The following is a 20,339-nucleotide window of genomic DNA, read 5'->3' as shown; positions in this document are numbered from 1 at the left end:
ATTTATTGTGTGTATAAAAATGCAAAAAAATATATATAGGGATTCTTTAAAACAAATTGAAAAAATCGAAAATTTTAACAATTAATTTTTTTTTTTCATTTTGTTATTGGTTTTACGTCCAGCATAGACTAATGGGTTATGTTTCTATTTTTTTTGAATAGAAAAACACAACAATGAAAACACTTTAAAAAGTCAAGGCAAAATGTAGTGTGCAAAATACATTGGACAGGCAACATTGATCGCGATGTTGGGCTTTCCAGGGGCCTCATCAGACAGTTTATCTCATTGCCTTTAGAGAGGAATGCTTTTACTATTGCACTGCTCACTAATTAGTGAGTGGAAGTTGTGGAAGCTTGTAACGTTTTAAAAGCAAAACAGTCTGATGAGGCCCCTGGTAAGGCCGAAAACGGAACCACTGTAGCCTGCCCAAAGCATTTTCCTTGACTTTTAAAAGGGTTTTTATTGATTTGCTTTGACGCAAATCCAATAAAAAAATTAAATAATTGTGTGACTAGATAAAAGAAGAGCAGGAACAATTACTTAATGTGTTATTGTGCCTTAGTCCACGGTCAAAGCTTACGGAACTTATTTCCTATTTTGGAGCTCGGTGGTCCCGTATCAACTACTACGAGACAAAAAAGAAAATGGAAAATTGAAAACAAGAAACACATTTTTGGTTGTTGTTGTTCTAGTAGTGTGCTATACACTATGCCATAGCCCTTGCCGATGAAAGTCTCCATCGGGCGCAATCGGGTCGTGTTTAAAAATCGGGCTTTCCGGGTAGTTAAATTTTCAACTAGTAAAATATAAGTTCGGTCGGGCCGAACTTTGGATACCCACTACCTCGGGTATATATGTAAACCACCTTTCGTCAAAATCCGGTGAAAAATGCATACCTTATTCCCCATTGCAGCTATATCGAAATTTGTTCCAATTTGGACCAAATACTAATAAGTACTAGTCATTGTACAATTTTGTATAACAAAATATTGATCCTTTTAGTAGCTATATCTAAAAATAAACTGATTTGACCTTTTATGGCCCCAAAACCTTAAATCGAAAAATCGGTCTATAAGGCAGCTACATCCAGATCTGGACCGATCTAAGCCATATTGAAGAAGAAAGTCGAAGGGCCCAACACTACTCACTGTACGAAATTTTAGCGACATCAGACAATAAATGCGCCTTTTATTTGCCCAAAACCTTCAATCAAGAGATCAGTCTATATGGCAGCTATATTCAAATCTGGACCGATCTGGATCACATTGAAGAAGGATGTCGAAGATCCTAACAAAACCCACAGTTCCAAATATGGACCGATCTGGACCAAATTGGACTGGGATGTCGAAGGGCCTAACACAACTCACTGTCCCAAATTTTGGCAAATCGGACAATAAGTGCGCCTTTTATGAGAGCAAGACTTAAAACTGAGAAATCTGTCTATATGGCAGCAATATCCAAATCTGAACTGATCTGGGCCAAATTTAATAATGATATCGAGTGACCTAACACAACTCATTGTCCCAAATTTCAGCAAAATCGGATAATAAATGTGGCTTTTATGGCCTTAGACCCTAAATCGGAGGATCGGTCTTTGTGACAGCTATATCCAAATCTGAAACGATCTGGCCCAAATTAAAAGAGGATGTTGAACGGCCTAACACAACTCACCGCCCCAAGTTTCAGCAAAATCGGACAATAAATGTGCCTTTAATGGGCCTTTGACCCTAAATCGGCGGATCGGTCTATATGGGGGCTATATCAAGATATAGTCCGATATAGCCCATCTTCGATCTTAACTTGTTTATGGACAAAAACAAAATCTGTGCTCAATATCTCTACATTTAAAGACTGTAGCGTGATTTCAACAGATAGACGGACGGACACGGCTAGATCGTCTTAGATTTTTACGCTGATCAAGAATATATATACTTTATAGGGTCGGAAATGGATATTTCGATTTGTTGCAAACCGAATGAGAAAATGGATATACCCCATCCTTCGGTGGTGGGTATAAAAAATTCATTTTATTGCTACTATAATTCGTTTCTAAGATGTTCTATATTTAATTATTTTTACCAACCATATTTATTAATAATTAAATATTCTAAATTAAATTGTATTTCAAGAAATTTTTTACTTAAATTTTTTTAATGAAAAATTTTATAAAAATATTGCCTTAAAGAAACTTTTCATAATATTTGGTGTAAAAAAATCCCCAAACTTTTATCGTTAAAAAAATGTTCAATCCAATTTAGTATTTAGAGAAACATTCGTTACAATTTGGGTTTAAATGAAAATTGCATTTAATTTTGTATTAAGAAAACATTGCATTGAAATTTTTTCTTTAGATTTTTTTTTTTAAATTTTGATTTTAGAATAATTTGTTTAATATTTTTCCTTTAGAAAAAATTGTATTGCTATTTTTTTTTTTTTTTTTTTGGATTATTTTATTATTAAAATGCCTTTGAGAAAAGGTCATTGACATTGATTTTGAAAAAAATCTTTGCATTTTGGTCTTTAAATAATTGGATTGCCTTTAGAAAATATTGAAATTTTTGTCTGCAAATAAAAATTTAATGAAATTTTTTCGAATGAATTTTTATGAAATTTAGTAGAAATTTTATAAGTAGTCTTTAGAAAAATTTCGATGAAATTTTGTATTTATAGAACATTTGTTTTAAATTTTGTTTTAGAAAAAAATATTTCGGGTAGGCTGGCCCGGAGAAAGTTTTGTTTTAGAGAATACAAATTTCATAATGGCAATAGAAAAATTTTTTTGATTAGCATTGTCAAAAATTTCGTCTCAAAAGAGAAACAAACAAAAAATTGTGAAATAAAATGATCTACGTCTTAACAGGCAAAAAACTTGAAAGCAAATATTCGGAAGAGCCCGGGCGGGATTGCAACCTAGACACACGGAACAACAGAAGTGCCATTGCCGTTGTCTAGTGTTCGAAGCCATCAATACAACTTCTAGAAGATGTACAATCCACATGTGTAAGCCATGGAAAATAAGTCTAACACTACAAAACCACATGCGATGGAAGAGAACAAATAGTGTGAAAGGTGTCAAACCTGTGCTAGTGTCGTGCTTACATAGTAGACACATTTTCGCGGTATATTCGATATATGGACCTGGAAGCCTCCACACCTGAAGTGTGTTCGTGTACTCAAAAATTTGTGCAAATTTGCACAAATTATTACAGAAAGTCGTTCGCGTACTTTATCTGCCAGCAGAAGGGAGTGGGAGCAAGCAATATTTTGAGAGTTTGGTAATTGAGATTTTGCAAATTTCTACTGGAGGATTTTTCCCATCAGAAATTTGCAGCATTGAAAAGCTGTTTTATGAAAACCAGCTGTTTTATGAAAACCAGCTGTTTAATTCAAATAAATAGCAAAAGAGAGTAAAATAAAAAAGTGAAGAAATGACTGTGCTTACTCCTCTAAAAATTTGTACTGGCGTCCCGTAGTGGTTGGTCTGTTGTGATCTCTGGCTTTCTTTTTCCATTTCCAAAAATCTACGATCATTGAGCTCGTCTCGGAAGAGAATCAAACGAAAAATTATGAAATTAAATGATCTTTGCCATAACAGGTAAAAAAGGTGTAACTACAAATTTTGTTCAAATTGTGTCTTTAAAAAATTTTATTCCGAGGGAGTCTTGGTAAAATTTTGCCTTAAGATAAGTTTTCAATTAAATTTGTCTTTAAAGAATTTTTCAATGAAATTTTGTCTGTAGAGAAATTTTCTTTGAAATTCTGTGTGTAGAAAAAACTTCATTGACATTTTGTGTGTATAAAAAATTTCATTGAAATTTTGTGTGTAGAAAAAATATAATTTCTATTTTGGCTTAAGAAAAAAAATTACAACAATTTTATTTTTAACACAAATATATAAGGGAGAAAGTGGCACAGGGGAGCCTTTTATCGCCAATCCTATGGGTGAGCACCATGAATTACCTACTACGGAGCCTGACTGAGCAGGGATTTAAGCCCACAGACGATGTTGTAATACTTCTAAGGGGTAGGAATCCAACTCAGTTGCGCAGAAAGTGTCTTGCAGATGGTATAGGACTGCAATAAACCTAGGGCTCTGAATGTAAACCCAGAAAAATTGAAATCTGACTATTTACGAAGGTGGGCCAATTTGATGCGCCACGTTTCCTCAGCCTTCTCGGTGCGAAATACCATTGCTTATTATTCGCGGCGACTGCAGAAACAATGGATGAAGGGGAAGAGGATTCCGACCGCGTATCTGAGATAACATTTACCATCAAGTACGAGGCTCTGTTGACTTGCATCGATGGAATTCAGGTATTGCCATCTGGAAGCTTATGCTTTCTTAGCATCGTGCTCAATCATAGCGTCTTCCTTTCATTAGCCGCTTCAGTTGTAGGAGCAAAAAAGTTACAGGGTGCCAGGTCTGGACAATATAGCATTAATGTGTTGTTGTTGGCCAAAAACCCTTATTTTATGTGCAAAAATCAATTTTTTGTTTTTCCACAAATCCAGTCGTTTCTGGCAGAATGCTTCGCGCCAATCGGGTCTCGAAAATGGAGGCAAAAAAGTCGCGTTTCATGCCTCGATATCGTACACCGTTGAAAGTAACGTTTCTTCCATCGTCTTCAAAGAGAAATGGAATGCTACTAGCGCTTAAACCACATCGAGCTGTCGTTTTTTCGGGATGCATTGGCAACTCTTGTATGGCACGTGGTTTATCCCAGATGCGACAATTTTGTTTGCATCTATTTAATCAGAAATGAGTCTTATCGCTTAACACAATTTGTTGCCATTTGGACATTTGTTACTCCCAACCCGTTATATATGAAAGTTTTAACCGATTTGGATGAAATTTTGCCCATCAATTTCTCTGATGACTTTTTTTTCATTAAACTTATTTTAGCAAATTCGTTATAAAAAATTAATTTCAAATTCAAAAAAAAAATTTTAGAGTGGTTTTTACCATTTTATACCCTCCACCATAAGATGGGGGGTATACTAATTTCGTCATTCTGATTGTAACTACTCGAAATATTCGTCTGTGACCCCATAAAGTATATATATTCTTGATCGTCGTGAAATTTTATGTCGATCTAGCCATGTCGGTCCGTCTGTCCGTCTGTCCGTCCGTCCGTCTGTCTGTCGAAAGCACGCTAACTCCAAAGGAGTAAAGTTAGCCGCTTGAAATTTTGCACAAATACTTCTTATTAGTGTAGGTCGGTTGGTATTGTAAATGGGCCATATCGGTCCATGTTTTGATATAGCTGCCATATAAACCGATCTTGGGTCTGGACTTCTTGAGCCACTAGAGTGCGCAATTCTTATCCGATTGGGATGAAATTTTGCACGACGTGTTTTGTTATGATATCCAACAACTGTGCTTAGTATGGTTCAAATCGGTTTATAACCTGATATAGCTGCCAAATAAACCGATCTTGGGTCTTGACTTCTTGAGCCTCTAGAGTGCGCAATTCTTATCCGATTGGAATGAAATTTTGCACGACGTGTTTTGTTATGACATCCAAAAACCGTGCCAAGTATGGTTCAAATCGGTCTATAACCTGATATAGCTACCATATAAACCAATCTTGGGTCTTGACTTCTTGAGCCTCTAGAGTGCGCAATTTTTATCCGATTGGGATGAAATTTTGCACGACGTGTTTTGTTACGATATCCAACAACTGTGCCAAGTATGGTTCAAATCGGTCCATATCCTGATATAGTTGCCATACACACCGATCTGGGGTTTTGACTTCTTGAGCCTCTAGAGTGCGCAATTCTTATCGGATTGGAATAAAATTTTACACCACGTGTTTTGTTACGATATCCAACAACTGTGCCAAGTATGGTTCAAATCGGTCCATAACCTTATATAGCTGTCATATAAACCGATCTTGGGTCTTGACTTCTTGAGCCTCTTGAGGGTGCAATTCTTATCCAATTTGAATGAATTTTGGCACGTAGTATTTTGTTATGATATCCAACAACTGTGCCAAATATGGTTCAAATCGGTTCATAACCTGATATAGCTCCCATGTAAACCGATCTGGGATCTTGACTTCTTGAGGCTCTAGAGGCTCTAGAGGTCGCAATTATTATCCGATTTGCCTGAAATTTTGTACGACGGATTCTCTCATGGCCACTAACATACGTGTTTATTATGGTCTGAATCGGTATATAGCCCGATACAGCTCCCATATAAATCTATCTCTCTATTTTACTTCTTGAGCCCACAAAGGGCGCAATTCTTATTCGAATTGGCTGACATTTTACACAGGTCTCCAACATATAATTTAATTGTGGTCCAAACCGGACCATATCTTGATATCGCTCTAATAGTAGAGCAAATCTTTTCTTATATCCTTTTTTTGCCTAAGAAGAGATGCCGGGAAAAGAACTCGACAAATGCGATCCATGGTGGAGGGTATATAAGATTCGGCCCGGCCGAACTTAGCACGCTTTTACTTGTTAATTTTAATTAATTGAGGCACTTATTACTATGCAGCAGTACTTATTGATTTATTTCATCATAAAGAAAATGAGGTCGGTAGGCTAGAGAATGCGTGCAAGACTACCAAACATGAAATCATGAGTTCAATACTCTGAGGCACCAAAATTATTAAGGGTAATAGTAGAGAGTGACGGAGGAAACCCCGAGAGCAACGCTAAAACGAACGAGACAATGCAGCTCGAGCCGAACAAAGAAAACAAAAACCCCACCACCCGAAGCAAAACACATGCGTTGGCTGTTACGATGGTTTTTTGCCTTGCTTATGTATATATTGTTGTTCTTGTTATATGTTGGTTAGCAAAGAGTTCAACAAATTTATACTTTGGGTCGTTGAGATTCAAAATAAATTGTTGCAGGAAAATTAACAACTTTCGTAGTTGTTTTTTCGACCAGAGGCTGCAAACGATTTGACTGATATTTTGCAATTTGACTTCTGTTATGACTTTTAACATATGTGTCGCTTATGGAGCAACCCAGTCCATAATCAAATGAAGCTCCCATATAAACCAATCCCTAGAGAGAGAACAAATTGTCAGACTTAACTGAATTTTTGTGCGATGACTTCCGACAAAACTTCCTATAATCGTGATAACTCAGAAACTCACAATAAAGTTAGAATCGGTCTATAATCTGATATAGCAAATTGCAAATTTGCTCATGAACATTCCATCAGGAACCTGGGCCACCGTTGAGCAAAGGTTAGCATGTACGCCTATGACGCTGAAGTTAAAGATTAACTAGTGTTGGAGTTAAAAATTTTTTGAGCTCAGATTTACATATGGTTAGGTTAGGTTTATGTGGCAGTCTGTCATCAGACTCACTTAGACGTTTTCATCAATTGTGATACTACAGGAACAGGAGAAGAAAGATGCCTTATAGTTCTTACCATAAAACAATCCATTCGCAAAGCCCAACACTTTGCGAATGTTCACATCCGCTAAATCAGACAAGTTCTCAAAGATATGAAGACCTAAAGTGGAACTCCTTCTGACTGACAATGCGGGACACACTCAGCAGATGTTCTATATTATCGGTCGTTACAGGCAACCTTAAGTCCGTCGGCGTGTTATCCGATCAGACAGTGATCTGTCATGATGGACTAATTAGTGCGACATCTGTTCTAGCCGGTGACAACAAAGCGGTAGACCTCTTCAAATCTAGACCAGTTCACATAATTTTGGGTTGCCCAAATATTTATATTAATATATACTGCAGAGGTGGGGTAACCTTCTCGACATAACCAGTCCTAGATCTCCAGAGTACACCTCAAGTCTAGTTTGGAACGATCCGTATAGAAGTATATGTAACTTCTATTAGCAGGGATATTGTAGTTCCAATGGGTTCTATCAGGAATAGTGATACAGTATTTTTCTTCAAAAAACGGCTCAGGAAACGTGTAATCCACACTGCTTGGAACATCGGACATTGCATCAGGGATAACAGTGTCCCTAGGCGCCGCATGACCAAAGGGAAAACTCCCCTAACCTTACCGCAGCGGTCGCAACATTTTGTCTAGTCATGTAGCATTAAATTCGATGCACCACCATTAAATTCAGTGAGGTGTCGTCCTCAGTGCGGCTGTGATGCACAAACAAGTCATTTTTTGGATCCGTCTGAGTATTGAACAGTAGGTGGATTTTTGAAGCAACCCAACATTTGCCAATAGCCCTCCTGGAAGTATATAGAACAGTTGCCTTTCTTGTCCTTTCCAAGTGTTGGATTTGAAATTCAATTTTCTGTCTTGCAAAACGCTGGTATTTTTAGCTTTCAGTAAATGGAACATTCCATCCGTACATGCCTCCAGTCCTCAGGACTCCCACAGTCGCACAAATCAGTCGCGGACAGGTTTTTCTGATGCAAAAATGCATTACAGGAACCGTGTCCCGTCAGTATGAATCCCAGACTAAAGCTGAAATCAAAGTCCGGGAAGTCTCGTACGAACGTAGCGTCACGATTAAATTCATAAGTCACCCGACCAATGTCACTATTCGTCCATCTATTACCAATACGCTCCAAAAGAAACGTCTTGAGCCGCCCCATCTGCTAGCTCAGAAGCAGTGAGCCAATCCTCACGCACTAATATGTCCTCTCTCAAATATGTCCATTGAAATCGACAAGGACATATTTGGCGTTCGACTCTCTAACACAGTTCTGCGTATGGATCCAGGCACACACAACTCTTTTCCTCTTTAAAGCCTCCTCGTAGCCCTCCCTAAATCTTGTCACCATTATCCTCTCCAATATTTTGCCAGCACGGGGAAGAGACTGATGCCCCGATGCGATCTTGGATTGAACCTCAATCGATCGGGCGATTTCAGAAGGACTACAACTAGGGCACATTTCCACGTACGAGGCAAATAACCTACTTCGACACATTGTGTGAGGATCGACTTGACATGGTGCCACTGTCGGTAACTTGTATCTCCTGCTGAAAAGAACTACTTCGGCCTTGCACGGATTTGCGCCTACACCACTTTCGGCAGCTCACTTCGCTGCCGCACGTAGAGCTTTCTGAAGTATATCTCTAAGAATACTGGGAAACTTTCCCTTAACCTCAATAACCACGTCATCAGCATAAGCGACCACTGTTTTACCTTTTTCTTCCAGAGACAATAATATACCACACAGACAAATATGCCCGCTGTCTTTCACTCTTATATAAAAAATATATAGTTATTTAAGAGTGATTTAATGTATGTAGCAAGGCAGAAAAACTACCATATTAGTTTGTTTATTTGTCCGTAGATTAACTATAATCATATTAAATTATAATAATAATGCAAATATACTCGCATGCTTATACACTTTGAGTACAAATGATGTGCAAGTGCAAATAAATAGGCAACGGATGCCAAACTATCGAGTAGAAAATCGGAAATAATTGACAAACAAATATCAGACAATAATAGCTCCATAATTGTCATCATAATCATTGGGGTGTGACAATATAATGGACTCAACGAGTAGTTATGGGCCGGAATACTTGATTAGGTTATGCAAATGCATGAATGTGTCTTCAATTTGAGACAGTTTCAATACGACATAAGCCAATAATGCTACTTGTTATACATTTCTATTATAAGCTCAATTTAATGGACTCGGAAACATACAAGAGATTGTTTCAAAGATATAACTTTGATTTTAAAAGATGTCGCAATAAAGTTTTGTACAAACTAGCAAATCTTATTAATTAATGGAAAATTTTCGAAGCTTATTTTATCAATTGCTAATGTTTTGTGCTATGTGTACGATCCAAATCATAGCACTACAAAATAGCCCCCAATGAAATAAACCCCAAAAGCAAAAAATTAAATAACCCCTAATGAAATAATTCCCAACATAAATTAAATAAGCCCCAAATAAAAATAGTAAAATAAACCCCAAATTTTTGAAAATAACGCCCAAACGTCCTAGCCCCCGTCCCAAAAAAAAAATTTTTAATTAAATTTATTCTAAATAAAAAACGTCAGTAACATTTTTTATTATTACAAAATTTTATTTTTACAATATTCTACAAATACAACATTCTACTGAGGCCAGAACCGGCTTAAAATTATTTTTCTTAAGGAAATTGAAATAAAAAATAAAAGATTTTAGCGTAACGTTCTCTAATGACAAAACTTCAGGTCGGGCCGGACCAACCTCTAAAAACTTTCTTTAATTTTTTTTTTAATACATTTTATTGGATTTTGTAAGGACTAAACTTCAGCGAAAAAGTCTCTAATGACAACCTTACCTCGAGATTATTTTTAATGCCAAAATTTCAATAAAATTTTGCATTTTGCGACATTACATTTTACATAAACATTTTTAAAATTTTTAATTTATTTTCTGTCCCAAACAACATTTTTTAAACAAATTTTAATGAAATTTTTCTAAAGACAAAATTTTAGGGCGACACTCTCTTAACTTTAGATCGGGCCGGACCAACCTCACAATTTTTTTATGACAACCTTTTTTATATTTTTTTTTAAAGACAACAATAACATTTAAATTAATTTTCTTCAAGGATTAAATTTGTATAAAAAAATTCAATAAAATTTTTTCTAAACACTAAATTTTAATGGATTTTTAAAAGGACTAAATTTCTGCGAAAAACTCTCTACTGACCACATAACCTCAAGATTATTCTTAAGCAAAAGCCACAGCCAAAATTTCAAAAAAATTGGCAATTTGCGACACTACATTTTGCATAAACATTTTTAAGGTTTTTTATTATTATCTGTCTCAAACAACATTTTCCTAACATTTTTTCCACAGACAAATTTTAATAAATATTTGCAGATACAAAATGTTGGCCTATTACGCCTGATCCTCGATTAATTTTCTTTTTATGCATTCATAATTCAAAGAATATATTCTTCATGTATCAATTTTTTTACACCCCACCATAGGATGGGGGTATACTAATTTCGTCATTCTGTTTGTAACTACTCGAAATTTTCGTCTGAGACCCCATATATTCTTGATCGTCGTGAAACTTTATGTCCATCTAGCCATGTCCGTCCGTCTGTCTGTCGAAAGCACGCTCACTTCCGAAGGAGTAAAGCTATCCGCTAGAAATTTTGCACGAAAACTTCTTATTAGAGTAGGTCGGTTGGTACTGTAAATGGGCCATATCGGTCCATGTTTTGATATAGCTGTCATATAAACCGATCTTGGGTCTTGACTTCTTGAGCCTCTAGAGCCCGCAATTCTTATCCGATTGGAATGAAATTTTGCACGACGTGTTTTGTTATGATATCCAACAACTGTGCCAAGTATGGTTCAAATCGGTTCATAACCTGATATAGCTGTCATATAAACAGATCTGGGGACTTGACTTCTTGAGCTTCTAGAGGGCGCAATTCTTATCCGATTTGGCTGAAATTTTGCATGACGTATTTTATTCTTACTTTCAACATATGTGTCAAATAAGGTTCAAATCGGTTCATAACCTGATATAGCTGTCATTTTAACCGATCTGGGATCTTGACTTCTTGAGCCTCTAGAGGTCGCAATTATTACCCGATTTGCCTGAAATTCTGACGGATTCTTTCATGACCATCAACATACGTGATTATTATGGTCTGAATCGGTCTATAGCCCGATACAGCTCCCATATAAATCGATCTCTCTATTGTACTTCTTGAGCCCCCAAAGGGCGCAATTCTTATTCGAATTGGCTAACATTTTACACAGGTCTCCAACATATAAATTAATTGTGGTCCAAACCGGACCATATCTTGAAATCGCTCTAATAGCAGAGCATATCTTTTCTTATTTCCTGTTTTGCCTAAGAAGAGATGCCGGGAAAAGAAATCGACAAATGCGCTGCATGGTGGAGGGTATATAAGATTCGGCCCGGCTGAACTTAGCACGCTTTTACTTGTTTTTAATATTTTGAATTTGAAAAATTTTTGAAAAAAAAATTATTTCCTAAGCCACTAAAAAAAAAAATCATTGTCGTAATATTTTATGACCAATTGGCGAAGAAAGCTGGAATTAGTGATGTTGGCATAATATCGCACCTGCTGTCAAAAGAAGTAGAATTATTGACATGAATTTATTTCTTTAAGATAGGAACTATCAAATACAACTAGAGATTAAAATGGAATCTAGAAATCTCTCTCCTAAGAGCTTTGAGAAAGTTTTTCATTTGGTTTTTGGGATATAAAAAATTGCCGATTGCCAAAATCTTCATGGAATTTTCTTGCAAAATATTTTTTTTTTATAAAAACTGTTCCGAAAGATAAACAATTAGCAACAATTTTTCTAAGACATAATTCTATATGAATTTTCAATTAATTCTCGTTTTATTATTTTAACTGTAGAAAAAAAATATTTTAAAAATATCTTTAGACTAAATATTTTGCTTGTTAGTCTAAAAAACTTTTCTAAAGAATAATTAGTAATATTTCATTATAAATTATTTGAATAATATTAGCAATGAAATGAAAAATTGCAAGGATTCGGAAACCCAGATTCCATTTCGTTTTTTTTTTGTTTTGAAATTACATAACTTACAATAAAGTATTTAAGACAATTGATACAGAGCTCATAGTGATTAAAGAAGGAAAATTCTAGTGGAAATTTGTTAGTTCTGTTGGCTTTGACCCTAGAATTGAGCAGAGTGAAATACTTTAAAACATTTTAAAAATTATTTTATGAATTTTCAATTTTCTTCAATAAAAATCTTTTTACAATTAAAAAATGTTGGGAGTATTGATTTCCTTATGTGTTATGTACGAAAATCTTTAGCGAAATTCGACGAGTCGAATTGCATGTTTTCAAAAAGTTGGGTATTATGTTCGCGTTTCACAGTAAAATAGTTTTTCACGATTACTTTTTTGAAATACTACAAAAATATCACTGATAACATAACACTATTATTAAAATTTTATCATAAATAATGGAAATGCCCTAACCAATGAAATAAGAAATTTTTTTTTGCTTCAAAAACTATAATCTGTAAAAAGTAGTCATAAAAAATATTAATTTTCACTGTGAAACTCGAACTTAATACATACCTTTAGTGAGAAAATGTCCCTGCAAACAACAGCGATCACAATTTTCAATATAATTATTTTTGAGGTATCTTTACAAATTTTGGCAATTTCCGATTTTGAAAAATTTGGGGTGGAAGAACTCGACAAATGTTTTTTAATTCTTTCATTTCCTTATTTGGTAATTGTTTCACAATGAAATAATATCCAAACAGTATCGACGAAATAAAATCCATAAAATCAATGCCTGACTCCTTAATTTTCGAACTTTCCAGAACGATAAATAAAATGTGTGAGTACAACAAATCGCACTGAATTAATCTGTTATTGGAATGGAAATATTTTAAAAGTCAATTCAATTCATATTTCCCGCGGACATTCCATTAGGGACTGCAGGGAACTTCTTCCATATCAGTGAGGGCTTTTCGATTTAAAATTAACCTAAGCGATACCTACCGAACCGCTTGCCTTTTTCAGGATGTAGTCTTCTCAGGAGCTTATATTTTCCTCTTAGAGGCTTAAATTTTAGACTAACATATACAAATTGTACCTCTTGGTATAGTATTTTACTTCTTAGTTTGAATCAAACATTTTGAAATATCTCAAATGTAAAGCAAGGATACCAAGATGTTGATTATAAGAAGCAACTGAATATTATCCAAGCCACAAACTTCGCACTATTTTCTATTTTCATAGCTCCGACCCCAAACGTAACAAATGCCTTTAAACTTTTTTAAACGTTACCCCATTGCCACTAAGATCGGAACTGAAATAAATTGTTGAACCATTTTAAATGCGAAAATATACAACTCGTCGGAGTTAGGCAAAAAATGCAATCCTCCAATTTGGAACCATGGACACGTTATAATAATCATATGCCACAATTGCTATAATGTCATGAAACCGAAATGTGAGCGAACCAAGTAAACAAGTTTAAAGGCAACAAAAAGCTATTACATCTCGATCTTTAGTGGGGTTGCACGTTAAAACGATTGCAGCAGTAGCATGAACACTGATTCACAAACTATCTTCCCTACTTCCTCACACAAGCAGATATGGCAATTATTATGAGCGTTTCAAATGTATGTCTCATATTTTTCATACATTTGTCTGTTTATAGGTAGCAAGCACCAGCACGAGTATAGTGTTACACTTGCAGCATGCATTACAAGTAGTGCTCTGCTGCTGTATCTTCATTTGCTGCCTGGTAACATTGCCACAATGTGCACCAATATTAAGCTGCAGAAAACAAGTAACTAAACCAATCCGCTCGTACTTCTGAAATACTCTACCCTACCCTCGGATGCTCTATGACAAACTTATGTAATCTGGAAACTAACCAAAATTATGCTTGTTGCACTAATGCCCTGCCGCAGAAACAAATTGGGTGGCAGACCTACCGGACCTACTTACTAGTGCTGTTGCTCTATATAAACTAGCGTCGGCGACAATTCCCTATTCGTGTGCTTTTGTGAAGGAAAATGTATATGGCCAATAGTAACATTTTGAAAATTTTTTTATCTAAAGTAACAAGAAAAACGAAAATAATTAAGATCGGCCGCGTCGAACCGTAGGTATCCACCACCGATTTCCCATTATGGTCCCAACTAGACCATATCGGTGTCAAAAAACACATTGTATCAAACTTCGTTGATATCGGGTAATAAATGCGCCTTTTATGAGCCAAAATATGGACATCGGTCTATATGACTGCTATACCCAAATATGGTCGGCAAGGTCCAAAGCTTAACACCAGATCTTGTCAGACCTCGACCAAACTCTCTATCGAGTTTGACGGGAATTTCAGCGAAATGAGCCTTTTACGGGCTCAAGACTTCAAATTGGAAAAAAATGGTATCTCTATATCTATGTTTATAAAAGAGACGGGTGACTGACGGATTGCTGACTGACTGATCAAGGCTAAATCTGGAATCATGAAATTTGGTGCTAATGTTGGCCTGTGATCGAAGACTCGGGGTAAGACAGGGTTTAGGGATATTCGTACGTTTAGGTACTCAAAAGGATTAACCTAAGTTGGCAAACCTTATGAAGTTTTGGACATTTAGTTACTAAAAAGTACAAACAAGTCAAAGCGTGCTAAGTTCGGCCGGGCCGAATCTTGGGAACCCACCACCATGGATTCTGCTAAAATTTATAAAAAAAAAAAAATAAGTTGTAGGGCATAATTGTATTCTACGTACTAACCTTCTGTCAAACCGTCCTAGCAAAACATCGCATGCAAAATGTCAGCCCAATCGGACAAAAATTGAGGCTTGTAAGGTCTCAAGGAATCAAATCTGGAGGTCGATTCATATGGGAGCTATATTAGGTTAAAGACCTACTTGGACCGTACTTGGCACAGTTGTTGGAAGTCATATCAGAAGATCGGTTTATATGGGAGCTATATCAGGTTATACACCGATTTGAACCGTACATGGCACAGTTGTTGGAAGTCATAACGGAACACTAAATGCAAAATTCCAGCCAAATTGCGGCTACAGGGGCTCAAGAAATCAAATCGGGGGATCGGTTTTTATGGAAGCTGTATCTAAATTTGAACCGATATGGCCCATTTGCAATCCCCATTGACCAACATCAATATTAAGTATCTATGCAACATTTCAAGCGCCTAGCTTTACGCGTTCGACCTCTATCGTGATTTCGATAGACGGACGGACACGGCTAGATCGACTCAGAACGTCGAGACGATCAAGAATATATATTCTTTATGGGGTCTTAGACGAATATTTCGAGGAGTTACAAACAAGATGGCTTCGCAGCTTAGCAAAAATTATCGCAGTTTAACAAAAATACGATATGTCGTAATAAATCGTACCATGTAACGAAAAAAACGTAATTATTGTGATATAATTGGTACCATTTGGTACTGTCTTGACGGAATGAGCTACAGCTCTCAAAACTGGGATTGAGGTACCCCTTGGGAGATGTGTTATGCGTCAATAAGATTCTTGCGAAATTCGTATATTAAGGTATAATAAGTACAAAACTGCACTTTCTTTCCGGTTTGGGCTAGAGCTCTGATATTTGGATACATGTACACCTTGACGGAATATACTGGGCGACAAACCAACTACCCTATACAAAGACTATGGTACAGGGTATTAAAACTTTGTACATTTGTTTGCAAAGCTAAGACGGAGACGAGGTAGGCTTATTGATAAGTATACCGATCGGCTTAGAATCACTTCCTGATACGATTTAGATATGTCCGTCTGTCTGTCCATATATTCTTGTAATCAAGGTACAGGTCGCATTTGTTGTCCGACTGTCTCAAAACTTAGCATAAGTTACTTTTTTGGCCAAGGACGAACGCTATTGATTTTGAAAAAATCGATCTAGATTTATATATGGCTCTCATATATAGCTTTCATCCGATATGACCTTTTAAAGCTGTAGAAGCCACAATGTTGGTCAAATCTTTACAAAATTTTGCATAAAGTTTTTTATTAGACTTTCCAATATGTGTGCAAAATTTCATGAAAATTGGTCCAGATTTAGATGTAGCTCATATATATATCTTCCATCCGATATGGCATTTTAGGGCTATAGAAGCCACAAATTTGGTCCGATCGTCCGAATACGTGTGCAAAATTTCATAAAAATCGGTTCAAGATTTTTTATAGCTCCCATATATATCTTCCATACGATATGGAATTTTAAGGCTATAGAAGCCACAATTTTGGTTCGATCTTTACAAAATTTTGCATGAAATGTTTTATTTGATGTCAGTTCACATTTAGATATAGCTCCCTTACATATCTTCCATTAGATATGGTCTTATAGGGCTATAGAAGCCGCAATTTGGTTGAACTATATAAAATTTAGTGTGAGTTGTTTTATTTGATGTATTAGTACGTGTGCATAATTGTATCAATGTCCGTCCAGATTTAGATATATATAGTCCTTAGCCTTATATATTTTTTATATGATATGGTATCGTAACGAGATCTTTTCGGAAGTTATATGGAGTGGTTGACATGATTTCGGAACAAAACGTCTAAGTATCGGAGGGAAATTGGAACAAATTCGTTCCGGTTTCGGAACGACATCTGAAAAAAACGTTGGGGAAATTCGGAAAGGGAAATTTCTTGACTAAACATCGTAAAAAATTCTAAACGATTTCGGAAGTAATTTCGTATTGAAATCGGGCGTACCTTCCGAAACTTCGTAAAGATTTCTAAAGTAATTTCATATTGGAATCGGATATACCTTCCGAAACTTCGTACGTAGATATTGGGTTGCCCAAAAAGTAATTGCGGATTTTTCATATAGTCGGCGTTGAAAAATTTCTTCACAGCTTTGACTCTGTAATTCCATTCTTTCTTCTGTCAGTTATCAGCTGTTACTTTTAGCTTGCTTTAGAAAAAAAGTGTAAAAAAAGTATATTTGATTAAAGTTCATTCTAAGTTTTATTAAAAATGGTATAATGGTAAACAAATAAAGATGTATAACCGGAGAAAAATATCTGTATCTCGGAATAGGTACTACCTATTACGTAAAAATATTCAAGTCTTTCAGGAATAGGCTCAAAATGGACTCCAAAAATGCAACAGCTGCCGTGATAATATCGGACCGTAGCATCTTGTCTGCCGGGTTGACCCTGTCCTAGTTAAGGGCGTGGGCGACGAACGCGGTGTAACACTGTGGAACAGCGTAACAGTCGATAGAACGGCGAAAATCCTATGGGGTGATCCGGATCATGAGAATACGAGGCTATTACTGAAAGGAAGTAAGAAGGAGGTCACACATAGAACTACGAGCTCACTTATGCAAAATCGGTGCGACAAGTGAAAGCATGTGGGGAAGATGATGAGACGTTGGAGCATTTCCTATGTTAGGCCCGGCTTTCGCAGCTAAAAGACACCGGTACTATGGTGAGGACACAAGACCAGACATGAACCATCTTTGGGGCGTGACATGGAAAACAATTAAAGGTTCTGTGAGTAGCACCGAATTCCTAATATAGATTTTTTCGAGGTTACTTTTTTAGTATTTAGAGCACACAACAGCCGATTACTGGCTTAGGTGTATGTTCATAGTGGCATGGGGTTGATTAATATCCGCACCCTCATTTTAATCTAACCTGACCTAATGCCACTCGTAAAAGCAATCTCGGACAACGTGTTGTTTGGATTTGGTGAAAAGAATCGCTTAACTATTTTGGGAACAATGAGGAAAAGTAGGACTGAAATTCCTTCAGTTCTACTCGACATGCATCCAAAGCCAACACAAATTGTATATAAACTTAAATTGCAAGCAGTTATGGTGTCATATGTGTCTCCTCGGTACCAATTTGTGACATTACTCAGTACATTCCACAATATTGTCAGCATAAATGAAAAAAAGTGAAAAGAAGAAACCCAACATTATTGAAGAACACAACAAAACCAAGAGTGGAGTCGATACTATGGATCAAATGGTGGCTACACTGAAAAATTTTTTGTCCTTATTGTTAAGATTCGAGCCAAAGATTACCAAATCTGATCCGATTTATTCGAATTTCAATAGGCTTCGTCTCTAGGCCGAAAAACATGCCTGTACCAAATTTGAAGACGATCGGATGAATATTGCGACCTGTAGTTTGTACACAAATTAGCATGGACAGACAGACGGACATAGCTAAATCGAATCAGAAAGTGATTCTGAGTCGATCGGTATACTTATCAATGGGTCTATCTCTATTCCTTTGGGGTGTTACAAACAAATGCACCAAGTTAAAATACCCTGTACCACAGTAGTGGTGTAGGGTTTAATTACAAAACATAAAAGGTTGTTAGTTTTTTTTTATTTTTTTTTATAATGGGACCGACTAGATGCATTTCTCGAGGGACTGAGCACAAGAAATTATGATTTAAATTATTACATGCGATTAAACTGAATATAATAATATCGCCAATTAAGATTTATATATTTAATTAATTCATAGATATATTAGATTTAGAATATTTTTACTTTTAAGTTTCTAATCTGTGAAAAAATTTTGTACTTTCCATGGACTCAAATAAGTAATTAAAAGCATGCTAGTAGTGTAGTGTGGGTGTTGAATATCATAAACGTTCTTTATGCAATATGGGACCTTTTTTCATAAATGAACCGATTTTAACGCGATATCTTCATTTAATCCAACACTGTCCTGATTGCGACCGACGGGCGGATGTGACTATATCTTATAATTTATAAGACAATCAAACATATAAGCTAGATAGGATCGTAGATCAATATGTCGAGGTGTTACCAACGGAATAACTACTAGATAAGTATGCCCAAAATCTTTGGTGGTGGACATAAAAATATTGCGCAAATACCACCGCCCACTTCCTTTTACTTAGTCTCACCAGTTTGATTATTTAATTCACCAGCCCATTTTGTTTGGTGAGATATTTTTGGTCTCTTTTCGTTCCAAGATTTCCATCGCCAGATGCAGATAAATCGACAGTTTATGGTGTGATATCTTGAACTATTTCTATGTTAACTGCAGTCAGGTCTAAGGACAGATAATCGTATGCAAAGGCGATAGGGCGATCCCTTCCACATTTTGTTGTAATACATCAGGCACCATTTATAAAGCCTTGGTTAAGAATCGAACTATCTTCACCAAAATTCCATAAGTCCCGTTTAAGTAAAAGCTTAATTTATGGACCTTTTAACTAAATGAACTTTATGTTCAAACTAAGGTTTTCTTCACTCATTTATTTTTTGCATCATTTTCCTCATCTGCAAATATGCTCTCGAAATTGTCCTCCAGTGTACCCTTGGGGGTAATGTGACTTCAATGTGGCACATGCTGCATAGTCGAATTTTTATGCTGTATGCACGACATACTGGTATGTCATAACCGTATTGTAGCTTACATGATATGACACACTAATGTTAAACTTAAAATTGTGCTGGGACACATGCATGCACTTCAAACTGGAAACTCCCTCTTCCACCTTCAGTTAGCAACTCCAATGAAATTGGAAAGAAATGATGGCTTGAATATAAAAAAACGCAGGCGAAACTTATGGAAAATTGAAATTTTACGCATTGCCGAAAGACAAAAAAATACGACAGATAAAATAAATACGGAATATGAACTAATGTTTTAAGGAATGTGAAAGGCATTAAAGACAAACTTGTTCGATTTTAAAACAGGCTTCTGCTTGTGCCAATGAAAGTCAAAAGCCAAACAATTTCAGTCAGGCGTCTCACTCATAAAACTAGCAACTTTGATTTTTCAAGTGCCTAGTGATGTTCACCTCTGACTTATTTTTAATGCAAAATTTTCATGTTTGCATGTTACTTACCCACCTTGTTTGGCAAAAGGTAGTCTCCGCCTCTGC

The 20,339-nt window shown here is 36.0% G+C and overlaps 1 protein-coding gene across 7 annotated transcripts in view; it reads left to right on the top strand.

Annotated features, from left to right (window-relative positions):
* The window catches only part of LOC106095086 (heparan sulfate 2-O-sulfotransferase pipe-like), a 507,727-nt gene that overhangs the window by 208,528 nt on the left and 278,860 nt on the right, over window positions 1–20,339 (top strand). Inside the window, exon 1 of one of the 7 annotated variants that reach the window (XM_059363941.1) lies at window positions 3,834–3,942. The exons of 5 other annotated variants lie outside the window; for them this stretch is intronic. Coding sequence is in view for 1 of the 2 variants with exons in the window: in XM_059363935.1 (XP_059219918.1) it covers window positions 4,304–4,314 (11 nt within the window). In the remaining variant the exon portion in view is untranslated. Of the gene's footprint in view, window positions 1–3,833; window positions 3,943–4,032; window positions 4,315–20,339 lie in introns of those variants that run through there. One more of the 7 variants, XM_059363935.1, reaches the window with a different exon arrangement.

This window comes from Stomoxys calcitrans, chromosome 1 (genome assembly GCF_963082655.1).
Source record: "Stomoxys calcitrans chromosome 1, idStoCalc2.1, whole genome shotgun sequence".
Classification (NCBI taxonomy): domain Eukaryota; kingdom Metazoa; phylum Arthropoda; class Insecta; order Diptera; family Muscidae; genus Stomoxys; species Stomoxys calcitrans.
Note: the sequence above shows the minus strand (reverse complement) of the source record. Positions and strands in the feature narration are given on the sequence as shown.